The 18,682-nt window shown below is 33.4% G+C and overlaps 1 protein-coding gene across 1 annotated transcript in view; it reads left to right on the top strand.

The window, feature by feature from the left end:
- Positions 1-17,702, top strand: part of LOC146996274 (uncharacterized) — a 372,021-nt gene extending 354,319 nt beyond the window's left edge. Inside the window, exon 3 of the mRNA XM_085820621.1 lies at positions 740-17,702. Coding sequence (XP_085676747.1) covers positions 740-802 — 63 coding nt within the window. The 3' untranslated portion in view covers positions 803-17,702. The remainder of the gene's footprint in view (positions 1-739) is intronic.
- Positions 17,703-18,682: the final 980 nt, after the last annotated feature.

An 18,682-nucleotide genomic window follows, 5' to 3' on the forward strand; every position in this document is an offset into this window, starting at 1 on the left:
GAAAAATTAAAAAACTTTAAAAGCGAAAGTGAAACCAACAAACTAAGTAATTATCGCCACTGACCGGAAATCAGTTGACTTGTCAAAGAGGACAAACTAACCCCCGATCAGTTAACAATAATTAATAGAAGCGAAAGTGTTTCTTCATTTTTCTCAAGTCAGAATCAATACTAGATAAACTTTTCAATAAGATTGAGTTTAAAATTATATAATTTGATAGTTGAGGATCAGTTGTTCTGTTTTACTTGAAGTACATTCTCAGAATCGGAACTTATAATTAAATTATAGTGAGTTAAATATGCTTATAATTAAATTAGAATAAGTAGAATATGCTTATAATTAAATTAAAGTAAGCTGAATATGCTTAATTAAACTAGAATAAGTTGAACATCTTATAATTAAATTAGAGTAAGTTGAATTTCTTTACTTGAGAAAAATGCTCCTCGACACTTTCGCCGTTGATTATATAAAACAATGAATAAAAATAGTAAACTAATGTACAAAAATACATTCTCATTAGACTTAGTATTTAAGAAATAAAGAAAACGTATGAACTTAAGAAAATATTCAAAATTAATATATATTAAAGGCCAGAAATGAATTCAATTAACTTTCGAAAAAGTAACAACTCTTTTCTACTATAATATACTCGTATATATAAATTACTGCAAAAATTCTTATTTTAATTCTGTATAATTTAAATATATTTGACAATTTTTGTAATTTCTCTCCCTTCTAGACAAAAGCACATTTAGATGTCTTGGCTGATGCTCTTCTTCGGTGGGCCAGAGGACGGTACTAAGACTCCATATACTAAGTATTTTAATATAAGGAACTGGCAGCAAAGTTTGGAAGAGAAAGTACTGGACGAAGAACAAAATTTAAATTTTGAAGAGTGGTTAATGGACGCATGGGATTGCTACGATTTCATGTTTTAAAAAGTGGAATCAAACTTATATTCGTTCCTATGCCTATTTCCCACCTAAAACTTTAAACCAGAAACTATGTTGTGAGATAATAGAAACAATGTTTCATATCAGATCACTAATGCTTGGCTTCAAACGAAAAATATACATATCCTCTTGCTAAATATCTTCGTGATATGTTCATAAAAAATATCCAGGATAGCGCAGAAGTCATTTGACATTCAAATGCTTAAATATGCAGTTAATGTCAGGTGACTTTTCCACTGCCTTATATATATATACATATATATCCATAAATTTTTACGTGAAACATGGTTTGGCTAAATTATGCAAACCCATAAGAATTCAAGAAGTTCACACACAATCTGGATACCATATACTCAAGTACTTTACTATAAATACCAAAATCAAATTTGTGTAAAAATAAAGGTTTTATGAAAATATAAATATGATGTGACAATCTTACGATAACGAGCGATTTTCTGATAGAAAGTAATATATTTCATTCAAACATATCAGCATCCTTGCACATAATACTCTTTGGGTATTTTTAATTATTTCACACATAACATGTTATTTCATAAAACCACTCGTACAATTTTCGGTTGTGTATTATTTTAAATATCAGATATCTTTACACAGAGCTTAAATTACGCCGATGCATACGTATATTTCTTTGAAACCCAAAAATGCAGAGTTAACATGCTGAGTTTTGTAAACAGTTGCAGAAATTGAGGCTAAATGTTGGGCGTGGATGATGAATAAAAAGCGATAATTATTTGTGGGAGGAAGGTTTAAGACTCAAGACCACTATCTTGAATCTTTTTAATTAGTTTTTTATACCTTCTTTGAGGAGGCAATAACCTATGAAACTAATACAAGTGAACTGGCATCGGGTTAGTATATTTTATTCTTGATCCAGAATAACATTCATGATCCCGGAATAAACTCAGACCCTTCTTCTTACTTCTTTAATGTAACTGAACCAGCATTTCAGTAGATTTTTTTTTTACTTCGAAAATTTTATTTTAATAAGTAAGCCTTAAAAATCGATTCTAACTTCTTAAAGCATACCAGTCTTTCCCTGAGAAACAAACCTTCTGACGGATGTTGAGACATTTGAGAAAGAAAAGCACTTACCCATATGTTCAACGCTTATTCTCTTAAATATGCAGTAAATTTAAGAGTAAACATTTCGTCCACGAAATATTACGCTGGTTGTTCACGTCTGATGACTTGCCACGAAAAAGAGCACCTGCAGAATTTTTTGGAACAATGCACTGAAGTACGGGGAATGAAACTTGCCTTGTTCTCAGCTTAAAAATCAATTCTTGGATTTGAGAAAAATTTTATTCCGTGCCATATTCTGGTTGACAACTAGAATTATATACCGACAGGTGAGAAAGTGTTGCGCTCTTTACCTTTGTTCTCATATCTACACATATTCATTAAAATTTCTTTCCATACTCTCCCACTGTTCCTAGTATTTTCTCTGCTCTCTTTGGGAACGGTTTACTTTTTTCCATCGATGTGCAGGAAAAAGAATAACCTTTTGTTTTTATAATTCCTTGAAGAAGTACATTACACTGTACACTACCCGGCTAAATTACTTCACAGTTTTTAAGCGAAACTGTAATTCCAGCTGCAGCTCCAAATACGATGAGGCCCAGTATTTTATTTAACTATTTATCATTAATTTAGTAATTTATTAAATTTTTATTTATCTTCTTACATTAATTTTATTGGATTTTAAATTTAATAATTTTATTATTTTAATTATTAACTATTTTATTTATTTATTATACCGCACACTTCTAATTTTAGAAATTAAACCCTGTCTTTATGCATTGCATACGTATTTTTCCTTGAAACACAAAAATTCAAAGTGAACATCTTTTAGTAGTTTTTGTAAACTGTTGCAGAAATTGAAACTAAATGCTGGGAGTGGATGATTGATAAATGCGCTAATTATTTGTGGGAGGAGAGTTTAAGCCTCAATACCACTACCTTGAATCTTTCCAATTAGTTTTTTTTTATATACCTTCATTCAGGAGGCATAATAACCTATCAAACTGATACAAGTGAAGTGGCATCGGCCTGTTTTATTTTATTCTTGATCCAGAATGACATTCATGGTCTCGGAATAAACTCAGATCATTCTGTCTATAAGCGGTGGAAGAAGTTCCTATGTTATTCCTGAGGAGTTTTAAAAATCGTCACCTCAATGAAACTAAAACATTACTCACAGTACAGTAGCAAAGTGATTTAAAAAGTTGTTTCTATGAAGGATGTTTATGATTATTTCTAAAATCAATAAAACGTTTCTATGAACATATTCTAGATAGACACCAACTTCAGAATACTGCAATAAATGAGACAACAGCCACCACGGTTACGGCTAGTTTCAAGAAAAGTTCTCAGTTCTGTACGTTAGCTGAAACAGGTATTTTAGCAAAGCGAAATGAGCATGTTTCATTCGACTGCAGGGTTATTACTCATACCTAAATGGTTATAGAGTTCAATTTATGCAAAATTAAATGAAAATGACTCTGACGGATTGTTCCAGTTCGCAATATAAACTTGGCAATATATCTATATGAACCCCACATGTTCCAACGGAGGATTGTGTCCAGTGACTCTTTTCCTGGAGAACAGTAAATTAACATTAAAATACTGGCGTCAGTAAGACCAGATCCTATTAGCATTGTTTGATAGAATCTATTAATACTTTTTAATTACTACGTTATGGAGTTTCTTAAACACTCACAATGATTATTTCAATTGTTCTTTAACAATCAGCCATGCTGGATCACCTGAAATGAAGATATAATAATCCGTAAAGTAAGCGTAACAAGTCAACACCCTCTTAACAAATAACGATATCAAAAAGTAATATCACCACTGTCTTTTGATGGTAATTATAATATAGTTCTTGTAACATATACGCCTTACCCATTTAAAATGTTTCAGCAAGATTCAAGCTGGCAGGTATGACGGCACAACAGAAAGTGTTTTTTACCTATCACACATAACCAGGCTTTAGCTTCGATTTCTGCAAAATATTTATCAAAAATAAGACTTTACTCAGTACATTTTCAAATCATTTTAAAATGGTGCATTATAATTCGTCTTTGTAAAATTAATAATAGTAACAAAGAATGTCAATCGATACTCGTAAATTCAGTTTAAAAACGTTTTCGCATCAAAAAAATGCATATGCACTAGAGCGGGGATGTTCAAGCCGTAGCTCGCGAGCCCACATCGGGTCTCTTCTCAAGACGTCGTGTTTCTTGCGAAGTCAAATGCCAAGAGGGTAAAGGAACATTCGAATTTTAGTTACGCCATACACTCCGAAATGCAGCCGAGACAACTATTTTACATCAGACGTTGTGCGACAACATTGTTTTCAATATTCTACCCGTCAATTACTGACATCACGGTGCGTTGCTTAGATTGAAGGCTCAGGTGCAAAGCACATGGAGAACAGACGCCTAGGCTAAAAGCCACATTCTGTGTGTAACGCATGAAGAAATGACATAACTTTCCTACCATAGCATTAAGGAATGTTGGCTGAGAATTCTAGAATAGGGTTCTCGATGTTACGATGTGATGAGCCTTGCGTAAACACCTTCGGACGTACTCCGCCTAACAGACAGTACTACTACATTGATTGAGGGAGGTAGAATGTAGAATTAAGTCCAGAATATAGCTGCGTGAATTTCCTGTATTCCTAGTGGCCCGTCTTAGAAGGAGTGGCCTATTTGTAATTTTTCTGCTGCATTCTTTGCTGCTCTGATTTTACCAATAGATGAGATGATCGAAGTTAAGAATGAGTTAATTTTTTCGTCTTGAATCCATTTAATAGCATCGTTTAGGTCTTTCGGTGGCGGAGTGACTTTTCCTTTCAATTTCTCGCTGCAAGTGCCTTGATGGGGATTTTTCTGCGCTGGAATTGAGGCATTCTTTGAGCTAGGGAAGTTTTCCTCAGACAATTCGGGAACTTTAGGCTGGGATGGGCTGCTTTTCTTTTCAAATCTTTTCTTATACTCGTTGCAACCTCTATAGCTGCTCACGTGACAGAGTCCGCAGAAAATATATTTTGACTTATCTTCGGGTTTCATGGTGCCTTGATTGCTTTGATGTTATTGCCTGCACTTCACGCATCTAATGGGATTACTGCAACAGAATTGAGAGTGACCGAATTGCTAGCAGCGGTAACATTGGACTGGCCTTTTCTTGAGGTTGAATTTTTCTATGTTGACGTTGAAACTGAACATATTATTGAGCTGGTAAATCTTATTTCCTTTGGGTGATCTATTTAGTTCCAGTAGGTAGATGGGAAGTTTAATTTTTTGTCCTTCATGATTTTTGGAAAACTCTTTGACTTTTTCGATAGGATAATTCCTGAATTTAAGGTCTCGGTGTATGGCGTCTTCTTTGATAGTAGCGGGGAGGTTCTTCATAATGGCCCGAATCGTATTTTCGAATTCTAACTGGTAGGAGTGACAGAGAATCTTTTTTTCATGTAGAAGTTCATTCATCGTGCTGTAATATTTCAGGTTCTTAGTGTGTACGAAGATGGATTTTCCTCTCATTTGGGATTTGTGGGGATCTGTACAATTTAGCGAGAACAATTCATCCAAAGTCATCCAATTGATTTCGCAAACGTACAATGGGTGGGGGCGGGTTATCAGCGTTGGCTTCTCCTTAGGTGTTTTCCTCTGCGATTTTCCTGAGTAATTGAAAACGGTTCTTTTATGGTATCTCCATCGATATCGGCTTTGCTTGAATTTTCGCAGTCTTCTTTGGGGTAATGCAATTACTTTCATTATCCGGGATTGTGGCGATTTGCTCCGTTCGCTGCCTCTTGCCGACGAGTTGGTTAGTTTTCCTTGCATGTTCCAACACGAGTTCGTTCTGTTCTTCGGGGATTTTTGCTTCCTTTAATCGTTGCTCGAATTCCAAGTGTTGTGTCAGATAATCAGTTCCGAACTCCTGGATAAGTTCCTGTATTTTTTTCTTCTCTGGCTTTTTCCGCCTTCTTAATTTCCTTCTCCGAATTCGCATTCTCCGTTTTTTATTTTCACTTTCTTCCTGAGTCTGGGATCCTTCAAGAATTCCTCGAGTTTTGAAGCAGATGGCAGAGACAAAGTCGATAATCCAAAATCCGGGCAGTCAACCAATTTCATCATCCGTATTTACTGCTCTAAAAAAGGACTTGCCTACCGTAACACCCTAAAGGATCACTCGAAGTCTAAAAGATACTCACTAAAACTATAGTAAACTAAACTAGTAAACTCACTGACCGCCTACGGGACTGGATCAAATCGTAGAAAATTGAGCAGTAAACCAAAGTGCGTCCAACACGCTCGGAGTCACAGCTCGGAATGCCTAGATTGAACTGAATGCTGCGTTTTCATTTGCTGACCTTTGCCGCACAACGTCTAATTATTCTACAGTGCCACCGTACTAGAGACTGGGTTCGTTGTGGAGATAATCATGAACACAAAAATTGTCCTGTTGACAAGAATAAACCTGCAACGTGTTATCACTGCAAAGGGCCACATCCGGCAAATTTCTCTCAGTGTCCAGCAAGACCTCAACAAAATAGATCAAAATTTACTCCCAGCCAACTCCTATGGGGAATTTTCATAAAAATTTCCCTCCTCTCAACACAAATCCAGAAATCAATCAAAATGCGCACATCGCTGAACCCCAAGAAGCAAATAATTCGCTCTCAGAAATTTTCAATCTTGGATCTTTAAAATTATATGGACTAAGAACCGAAGGCCAAAAAGAAATGAAAAACAAAAATTTGCTATTGGCAAAATCAGCATCGTAGTTAACATCATTGATAAAGTCTGCAGTTGCATTTAATATGCCTAAAAACGTCAATATGAGAAGCTTTAAAATTATTTCCTGGAATGCAAATGGCTTAAATAACAAAAAGGATGAATTGGGTGATCTTATTCTTGAATTAGAACCGGATGTTCTGTTAATACAAGAGACTCACTTACAACCTGCAAACAAAGTACTTTATGCAAATTATGCTACTTACAGATCTGATATAACTACAGGGCGAGGAGGTGGAATTATTACTTTCGTTAAAAGGAGTATACAGCATCAACTTAAAAAAAAAAAACAATCTACTTTTTTTAGAGTAATTCTATTGAAATTGAAATTAAATTTAACAAATTCAAAATCTCCAATATTTATATTCCATCGAATCATAGACCAATTATGGCTGAAATTGAACATCTTTTGGACTCTAATTATCCCTCTCTTGCAGGTGGTGATTTTAATGCGAAACATCAATGTTAGATTCCTGGTGCAAGCAATAGATAGCTCCCATCACTGACGTTTTCTTTCAAATAACCTCAGTTACAATAGTCAAACTTCCCTTATTCCTGCTTTATCTTCTGATCATAATCCTATCTTGCTTGAAATTAATATCAACTGCCTCCTTCTTGCATTAGGTCGCAGCATTGGAATTACCAATTGTAATAAATATTCTCAAATTCTGACTGGAACTATACCAGGAAATCCTTGCATATGCAGTAAAGAAGCCGGAAATTCAAAACGGAAATTCAAAATTTTACCAACAGTGTTGAACAAGCTTTAAGTTCTGCTACCAATAAATTCATCACTAAGCATCATTTTCTTCCTCTTCCGAATAACATCAGGTAAAATATTAAAATAAAAATCGCTTTCGGAAATTATGGCAATCTACTAGAAACCCAAGAATTAAAGCTCACCTAAACGCTCTTTAAAGGACATTAAAAAAGATATCAGGGAATTTAAATCTCAACGGTGGCGCAACTTCTTAAACACTCTTGCTACTGAAGACAATTGCTTCTATGACATTGCTCGTAAATTCAAAAAGCCTTTCAAGCAGATTCCTCCACTTCATGGTTGCAATGGACTTGTTTATTCTGATGAAGATAAATCCAATACTTTCTCTGACATTCTTGAAGATACCTTTACTCCCAGTGCTTCCCCATATGATAATGATCATATCACCAAAGTCAATAGCACAGTATCCTCTTTCCTTACTAGCCCTAGACACTTAATTTCACCTTTCTCGCTTCTCCGAGAATTGTTGCGAATTTTATTACCTCTTTAAAAACTAAAAAAGCTGCTGGATATGATAGCATTTCTTCCAAAGCACTCAAGCATCTTCCAATTAATGCAATTACGTGCTTAACTAAAATAATTAACTCAGTTATCAAGCTCTCTTACTTCTCAAAAGCATGTAAACATGCATGTTGTCTTCCCTAAGCCTCATCAAAGTTCTACTTTTCCTCAAAATAATCGCCCTATCTTCGTCAAATTTCTAAAATTGTTAAAAACATTATTCTGTTTTATATTAATCGAATTATACGTCCTAGCTCTTATACTCCTAATGACCAATTTGGGTTCAGACATCTGCACAACACCAATCATCAGCTTCTCCGCGTTATCAACTACATTACTGATGGATTCAATTGCAAATTTCCTACTGGCGCAATTTTCTTAGATAATATTGCCAAAGCCTTTGACAGAGTGTGGCACCAAAGACTTATATTCAAACTAATTGGGCTCAATTTTCCGAACCACTTTATTCGACTTATTGCCTCTTACCTCAGAAATCGCACTTTCGCTGTCAAAACTGGACACACCCTCTCAACTACAAGAAATATTACTGCAGGTGTCCCCTCAAGGTTCCGTTCTTCCTCCTTTTCTTTACAATATTTATACTCAAGACATTCCAAAAGAATCTCATATTACTATCGCCTTATTTGCCGGCGATACCGCTATCCTAACTCAAGCTTCAACCATCAATACTGTACAAATTTTTCTACAAAACTATTTGGAGCTTCTTGAAAACTGGATGACGCTGTGGAGAATTGCCGTTAACACTGACAAAACCAAAGCCATTATTTTCAGAAAAGGACAAACAAACTTCCTTCCGCCTAATCCCATCTTCTTTGACGACGATATTCAGTGGACGGATCAAGTGAAGTATCTCGGAGTCACACTTGACAAAAAACTCACTTTTCGTCAACATTTACACGAAACTGCCAGGAAATTCAATATCTCAATAGCTACTATGCGTCCTCTCCTCGGCAGACATAGCAGTCTGACTATTAACAATAAACTTGTTTTATACAAGTCCATCCTTAGACCTACTTTACTTTACGCCAGTTCAGTATGGGGATACGCCACTAAGACCCACGTAAAAAAGATTCAAGTTATTCAAAATAGAATCCGTCGTGAAATTCTTAATGCACCCTGGTATCGTTTCAATTCAGTAAAAAACAGATCATTCAAAATTCTAGATAAGCAAATAAAGAAAGGTTGCTTACCTTTATGATCCGCTTTCTTCGATTCTGGTCCGCCGCTTTAGTAGACTCCGATTTGGTTTCAAACTCATCTAAAATTGACACTATTTTGTATGAATCACTTTATTTGACATTTGACACAAAGAGGAACAATATCTAAATCATTACACTATCAAAAAACACTTCTAACTACTTAACATCATTGTTCTACATATCTAACAGCGTCATTAGTCTACTGCGTCACTGTTCTAAAAGCATACACTTATCGTTGCCAGTTCTCAAAAAACAAACTTTCTTTTTCAATTCTCGTCGGTCTGGAGGCTCAATCCGTTCCCCAAGAGCGGAGCGTGCGTCGTTCGCGACACACTTCCCCCGATGAGTTTCGCCAAGTTGAAACTCAGCCACAGTCTGGTTGAAAGTTCATGAGGCTTAATCGTTCAGGAGTTCGAATCACTCGTCCACATCTAGTTGTTTTGAGGGGATTCTGATTGAGTTCATCTGACTGATCTTTGTCAGTGGCACGAAACTCTGTAGATCCAATAGAAGTTGTAGGCTTATCACACATTTTTTGATCAGAATGCTTCTTTCTCAAACAGTCTCCTATATTATCTGTTTGTAAATGGACTTCCAACAGATAAATTCGTTGTATGGGACGAAGGATTTCGCCACTTTTGGTGCGTATACTAAACGAACTACACCATCATTTCCTCTGGGATGAGTGTTATAATTTTTCGTAGAGGCCACTTAATTCTTTTCTCAGGTGTTTCTCTTAACACAATGTCTCCAACCGATAGTTTAACATATTTCTCTGTTTTTAAAATATGGTTTTTCAGTTGTCCTAAGTATTCAGTTTTGAACCGTTTTCTTAGATCTTCTCTAACCTTCATCTGATATGCATACCTTTTTTGTAAGTATTTGGCATCAATAATATCTAGATCTGGAACGCCACTTTCTTTTAGATCACGAAAAAACATTGCAGGTGTTAAGGGTTCCAGTTCCAAGTCCTCGGAAATATAAGTTAATGGTCTGCAATTTAAGATATTTTCGCAATCACAGAGGATCGTATAGAGTTCTTCATATTTCAGTGAGGCATTACCTAAAACTTTTCAGGCCAATCATTCTTTCCCAAAATCCACCCCACCAGGGAGAAGCTGGTGGGATAAATTTCCACTTAATGCGGTTGACAACATGATTTTTAATAAGTTTATCCCAGTCAATCATTTTTAAGAGCGAATTTGTACCAATAAAATTACTACCGTTATCAGTGTAGACAATTTCAGGTCTTCCTCTGCGTGCTATAAAACGTCGGAAAGCCAATAAAAAGTTATCTGTTATTAAGACGTTAAAAGTTCAAGATGAATTGCCCTGTATACAGCACATGTAAATAAAATGATCCACGCTTTCGATCCATTTTTTAAAAACAAAGGGTCGATACCTGTCACTTCAAAAATAGAAGAATCTTTAACACGGTCCTTTGGCAAAGGTGCGGATTGTACCGTGGAGGGCCTCGAATCAAATCTTCTACATTTAGTGCAGTTTTTCAACACTTTACGAATAGTTTTACGACTTTTCAAAATCCAGAAATTTTCTCGTAGCATTGCCATTAAAGTCTGAGTTCCGCAATGCATTTGTTGTTCATGTTTTTCCATAATCAGTTTAGAGACAACTGGATGTTCAGGAGGTAGGATTACAGGTGTTCTAAAATTTTCGAAGTCTTGTTTCATTAATATTCTTGACTTTACTCTTAAAAGACCAGATGAATCAACAAATGGTTTTAAATGTCGTAAGCGTTTATCCTTTTCTGTTTTAAAGGAGACCTTTTGCACAATTTTCCAAACAAGGACTTCAGCTGCATTCAATTCTTCGATTTCTAAGTTCTTTGACGTTGTTCTGTTTTTATCTCTGCAGTTGTCAATATACCTTTTTATCCAGGCTGTAACTCTAATTATTTTCTCAAAAGAAGAAATTCGTGAGAAATGCGAAAATTCTTCATCTACATTTGTTAACGAGGATACAACTGTTTTTCTTCTTTCTCGATCAATCATATCTTTATCAGGAGAAATATCACAAGTAGGCCAACAGTCTGGATTCAACTTCAACCATGCTGGACCTTCATGCCATCTTTTGGCTTTAATAGTTTCAACAGAACATCCTCTTGACGGAATATCCGCAGGATTCAAGTTGCCAGGAACATAATTCCATGTATCAGGATTAGTAAGAGCTCGTATTTCTTTCACTCTATTCATAACAAATACACCCCAATTTTCTTCATTCTTCATCCAGTACAATATGTTCCTTGAATCTGTCCAATAAAACATAGGTATATTTTCTTCCTTCAAATCTTGTTTTATAGATTTCATTATCCTTGCACCAACAACACAAGCTAATAATTCTAGTCTACAAATTGATGTGGGTTTTAGAGGAGCAACTCTAGATCGTGCTTGAACTAAATGACAAGAAACTTAATTTTCATTTTCATTTCTTAAATAAACGCAGGTTGCATATGCCATTCGGGATGCATCACAAAATATATGAAAGGATAATTTCAATTCAGAATCAATATTAAGCATCATCTGTCGAGGAATTTTTATTTCTGTTAAACGATTTGCATCATTTTTCCATTTCATGTATTTCCTTTGAATTTCTTCAGGAAGAGCTTCATCCCAAGTTACTTTTAATTCCCAGCAGTTTTGTAACAGAATTTTAGGAATTAAAATTATAGGGCAGGTGAATCCAATAGGGTCATAAATTTTATGAATTTCAGACAAAATTGTTCTTTTAGTAACAGGTTTGTTTTTTGATTCATTTAATCCCTTAATATCACAACTTAATGTGTCATCATGCAAATTCCAAAGAAGTCCCAAAATGTTGACCGTTTTAGCTTCACAAGGATCATCGAAAAACTCATTCTCATTTAATTTATCAAGCTTCGACTGTTCTAAAATGGGTTCAACAACAAATGCATCCCTTTTATTTCGAGGATAGTTATATGCCCACTCTTGTAATTCAAATTTAGCACTTGCCAAAATTTCAGTGGCATCATTTTTTAACTTCTTTAATTCTGATTCATCATTCACACTTGTAACTAAATTATCAACGTACCAGGATTCTACTAATTTATTAGCACTCGCACGATAATTTTCTGGTACTTCATTCATTAATTTCGTTAGTGTTGCATTTAAGAAAAATGGACTGCTGGTTATTCCAAAGACCACTCTTCTATGCCTGTATATTTTCAAACGCTCAGAATTTCCCTGTTCCCACCATAAAAATCTTAAATAATCTCTGTCTTTAGGATTAAGTGCTATCTGCAGAAAAGCCTTCTTGATATCAGCGCTCACGCCAATTTTTCCCAGTCGAAATCTATTTATTATAGCTGGAACAGTATCAATCAAATTTGGACCCTTTTCCAAACAGTCATTTACGGAAGGTGATCCTTTAGTTCTTACGGATCCATCGAAAACCGGTCTTATTTTTGTCGTGGTGGAATTCATTCGAATAACAGTACGATGGGGTAAATAATGAGAGGGGTTATTAACTTCTTCCTCAGGAACAATCTCTATTATTTTATCATCTTCCCAAGATTTAAAAATTGCGTTATAATCTTCTAAAAATCCTCCATCCCTTAAATTCTTCACTGTGCTCTTTAATCTCTTTTCTGCTATTTCTCGATAGTTTGGAAGTAGGGAACGATTTTCAATCCAAGGTAAACAAACTTGAAACCTTCCTTCTTCATCTCTTTTCACATTGGAAAGAAAATGTGTCATTGTTTGTTTTTCTAATTCCCTTTTAGTTTGACTTTCTGAAGGGTCTAATATCCCAAGAGTATCAAGTTTCCATAAATCAGAAATTTTATGGGAAATGCAAAGATTCACCAGCGACTGAGCGGTAAAGTTGCTGAACACTGGCATTTCGACTCGAGTTCGTATCTTGACGAATGGGGTACCTGAATTGTAATTATCGTGGTTTTCCCCATGCATACCGTGGATACTAGTCGTTTATCCTTAAAAGGTCTTTCATGAAGGCAACCTCCACACAGGTGCATAGCCCTCAAGTTACTTTGTCTTAAATCATTTAACATAACCTCAAGATTCGAATGTTCCATTACTAAAAGGTGTAACTGAAAATTCAGTTCAATTATTAAAGGTTAGATTCGATTTCGATATAGTGCTTATCATATTGTATTGGAGAGGATTAAAAACTAAATGATTTTTTAAGCAAAAACTTCGAAAATTGATATCTTATTTTAAAACAAATTTTCCTTTTACGAATAGCATTTTCAGAGAAGAACGAGCTGTCTTGTGTCATTTACTATTTTTATAGAGGACTGAGTTAAAGAGAGATCACTACATTTATGTTTCGAATTAGTTAGTTATTCTTCATCGAAATGAAAATATTTTTACATTATTGTATTCGTAAAGGCCATGACATCTGCTTATAAATTCAGTTTAAATCTGAATCGCTACATTTAAAATGATGTAAATATGGACTTGATTTTGGAAAATCGGCTTTCAAACTTTCCTAAATGCCAACATACGGCTCCTGCTGATATGAAGTTTGGCCGCCTCTGTTATATAATAATGATTCTGACTTTTTCTTTCCAAACTATTTTAACTACCATTGTATCATCGGCAGCAGGCATTATATATAAAAGCTTTACATTAAGAACACGTAATGAAAGTTGTTCGAAAAATCGTAAATCCTATTCGTGCCAGACGACTTCAGAATAGACTGTTCAAAGTACTGACCAATGAACTTTGCTGAGTATGAAACTTTAATGTTACATTCTGAAATTAGATGGTAACGGTAAAGTCCTAGAATGATTTTTAAAGTTCCTTCCAGGGATAAAACAATGTTTAGAATCCAAAAATGAAACTTATGAAGTGGTTAATGACCATAACTGGTTATCTGATTTAGCCGTTTTTAGACGTAACAACCAAAGTGAATAAAACTAAGTTTTAAACTTCAGGTTAAAAAAAAAGACTATTATTGAATTTAAAAAGGCATTTAAACTAGAACTAAATTTGAGAAAAACAGGCAATAACAAATGGAAAAACATATAACCTTTGAATAATAATACTAAATAACTTTTGATTGTAACTTTTAACTATAAAGCCCACCAACGGCTGAGCGGTAAAGTCGCTGAACACTGCTAGTTTCGGTCCGAGATTCGAATCCTGCGAACGGGCTGGCTGCATGAACATTTTCGTGGTTTTCCCCATGTGAAACGTGTATACGAGCCAGTTTCCCTTAGAAAGTCCTCCACGAAGGCATCCCTCCCCTTAGGCAGATAGCCCTTGAGGCTTTGCCATAATCACACATACACACGCTTTTAACTATAAAGGAATGTAACTTTTGCAGCTTTATAGATTTGGAGACCTACATAAAAAATCTTAAAAAAAGAAACAAGTAAATATTCTGAAAATCTCATCGAGCTTAAAAATAATTTCGAAATTAGATTTTGAATTTCGTAAAATTCAGCCATTTTCTAATGAATTTTACGAAAATTTTCGAAGTATCTTACTTCTTCATATTTAAGAAAATATATTCTTTTGAAAATATTGATGAGTTGAAACTATTAGAAAATCTAAGTGGATATTTCTTTTTGAGACTTAAAAGTGAAACATTTTCTTTTCATTTCCTGCCCCCCCCCTCCTTTATTTTTTTTCCTTCAATTACATTTGTTGATACTAATATTTCCGAAATATCGGAATACATTAAATAAAAAAAAATCTACTATCTAGAAAGGGAATAATTGATTTTACATCTGATCTACAATTAAAAACATGAATATCGCAAGAATTTTGAATACTCGTTAAATGAGACAAAATTCCACTGTTGTAGAAAACTTTTTAAAGATTAAACTTATTATACCACTGAAACCAATGCCCTGAATCATTTTACCACTGAAAAAGTGGTTTTTCAACAATAAACTTATTAAAATCAAAGTTCAGTTCCAGCATAACAAAGCAACATCCAAATGATTGCATGACTTTAGCCATAACATCGTATGTATCAGAGTACAGTAAACTCACAGAAGACACGCCGTGTCAGGTTTCAAATTAAAATATGCTTTTCCTGTATTTAATTTGCATCTTACTGAAGGTTTAGTAAATAGGACTATAAAATAGCACATAATTAAATTTTTCTTTAACATTATTATACCACACGATTGTATAGTATGTGTATTATATATGTTTATCATTGAAATATTAAATGTGCAATATATAATTGTGTTTGGCTGAAACGTTTTAAATTCTAATTTGGCTCAAGGTCGGGCACCACTGCACTAGAGACTTACAAAAGACTGTATTTCGATTATTTAACTGAATGACTATTAGTTTCAAATTTCTGTACTGAAATTAATTAAAGTCTTCATGTTACTATTGATGTGGGAAGCATCATAAACTGAAAGTTATGTTTATAAAAAAATCTTCTCAATAGTTCATAAATATATGTAGATAGCAGGCCATTCTAGCCTACAATGAATAAAAAGATGATAATTTACAATAAAATCTAACCAGATGGAACCAAACTTATTAATAACATCAAAGATCTTTAACTGAAAATCAAGTTTCTCAAAATTTACTCCTTTTCCAAATCTTTAAGCTTACTTTTTCTACGTTATTGCTGAAAGTTATAAAAATGGAAAACAACTCTGTAGATGGAAACGAATAACTTCTGCCTACCTAAGCAAGAAGAAAACCTACCTGTATACTCTGTTTCTGCAAGATTCATGGAATAGCCAAGGTACATTGAAAAGATACATTTGATTTGTGATAATCATATATCGCTTATTATGGATCTTGCTTTCCTTTAAAAAAAAAAAAAGAAAAGAAAAGAAAACTTCTAAAGAAGTGGAGTATAAGTCATTGAGTCTTTACGTAACTTTTAAATATATTTTTTAGTGAACTGCAATATAATTTTGATCTAATTTTTGAATTCAATATCAATGATGGTTGTGGTTTAATTAATAATTATAAAAAAGTATGAATCAGTTTAAAACACAGTTACTAAAGATTCTACCTAAGAGATCCATTACTAAACAATAAAAATTTTAAATGATCAAATATCCAGAAACAGTAATACATCTCTGGTGCAAACTTGTTAGTTTCAGCAAAGGCAGTTCAGAAAGATATAATTTTTTTAATATGGAAATTTGATCACAAAAATTAATTTATCGCAAATAAAATGCACTAATAGTTATAAAATTTTTAAGAATATTCAATTAATATGCATGAAATAAAATCATTTTTTGTATCCTACGCATAATCATAAATTAAATCAATGTGATAAAATAGAGTCAGCAAAAAAAATTGAAATCATTCAAATACTACTTATGAACACAATATCGGACTTTCAGAAAAATTCTTAATATTTTCCTTTTGTCATAATTAAATGAGTAAAACACTGGTGTGATTATCCATAATATAGCAAAAAATACACAGATTCAGATAGACAGTTCTTCTATCACATATTTACTTTGCTGAATCACTACATACATGAATTAAATATTGGTCAAATTTGACTCGGAAGATTAAATTAATCAGAAATACATGCCAGAATATTTCGCTCGAAATTAATGAAAAGTTTAAAAGCATAATTAAGAATAATATGTAGCACACAAATTTTGAGATAGATAATACACAGGTGTATGCTCGCACACTACATTAATGTAGGAATAATACAAACAGAATTCTCAAATTTAGTTTTCATTTCTCACATCATATTTCATAGCAATATTATTTATAAATCACATTGTGTTCGGTGTAATAATCTCTAAGGTTTTGTACTAAAACATTAATTAACCAACTAATCAAATATAGTTGTGCATGTGAATATAATTAAGGCAGAGATGTAGTAAATCAAAAAATACCTAGCCCTTTTATATAAAAAAAATAATAATAAAGAAAATTAGGTAGGTTACAAAGAAACTGCATAATTCTATAAGTGAGGATAAGTTTCAAACAACTTCAACGCACACAAAATACAAAGAAAATTAAACCAAATAAAAATGTAATATTGCATATAAATATCAGAAGCTGAAACAGAATGTTACTGCTTGTATGAGCAAGAGGAATAATGTATTATTCTATTTTCAGTTACAGAAAACAAAAGACATATTTTGAAATAAATTAGCCAAGCCATGTTTTTACTCAAGTTTTACTTAGTGCTGGAATTTTATTAAGTATGGTGGTCAAAAATAACTTATTTCCATAAATTTGAATACTGCATGACAATCCATATTACAAGTTACTTCACCACCAATGTATCAATGTATGTTTAAAAAGTGAAAACTGAAAATTTTTAGACTTTTAATTCGGTGCCTATCGTGGTTGTGCTTTAATAATCTAAATATCTGAGTGTACAACAGTTTTACGAAAATTAATATATACCTTTCTCTATATTTATCTATAAATTTATATACGTAAAATAAATATATTCCTATCACTTAGTTTTGTGAATGTTTCTTTAAAACAAATTTGGAAAATTCAAAATATCACATGCAAATCTTTAGCAAATAACAACAATAAAATGTATATATATTGGTATAGATACATTTCAACAGCATTTTTCCCCCAAAATGAAGTCAAATCAAAGTCTTATGCTATTTCAGAACACTAAAAGGAAATTTTTCTTCGACTAGGGAATCTCAATACACAAATTTTGAAATTATATGTATGCACATTTAAATACTGTTAAATCCACTACATAAACCCAACCACAAATTTGTACTCTGAACAAAGAGTCTAAGCTTTGCAAAATCTATGTCTTAGAATTTGGATTTTGGATTAAATTTTGGACCATGAAATTTTGGATTATATCAAAATTTTACAAAAATTATGTGAGAGATTTAATGAAGTTTACAAAGTACAAAGTGGTCCGTAAGTCCCACTTTGTACTTCCGTACAAAGTGGTCCGTAGGCCCACTTTGTAGTACTCATATATACTCTTCAATCATATATGTGTTTAAATTGCCTATTATCTGGAAAATGACAGAAACAAAATCATAATACGCTGTTCAGTCATAAATGGGCTTAAATCGATCATTATCTGGAAAAGAACACAAGCAAAATCTATAAAACGTAAAGGCTTAATTGAATAATATAACATAATAACATATAGATGGAAATGTCCTTCATTCCATGGAACATGGCATCGAATAATACTATGAACGGCAATGCACAACAGAACACAGATATGCTCGATACATAAGACATATTTAATGAGTAGGGATTTACAGGCCAACCTGTATAAATTTTAACACTGTAATTCCTGGATACATTCTGATTTTTTTTTAAATAGTTCTGTTATTACTACTATGAAAACAACTGGCACATATGGAAACTAGACCTCCTTTTCACCGATCCAGTACGTAAGAATTCCATTTCTATAGCAGAAGAAAATTTCCTAATGCAAATTACATTCCTATGA

Source organism: Stegodyphus dumicola, chromosome 7 (assembly GCF_044657685.1).
Source record: "Stegodyphus dumicola isolate Sdum_Otavi_A_Nest chromosome 7, ASM4465768v1".
Lineage (NCBI taxonomy): Eukaryota > Metazoa > Arthropoda > Arachnida > Araneae > Eresidae > Stegodyphus > Stegodyphus dumicola.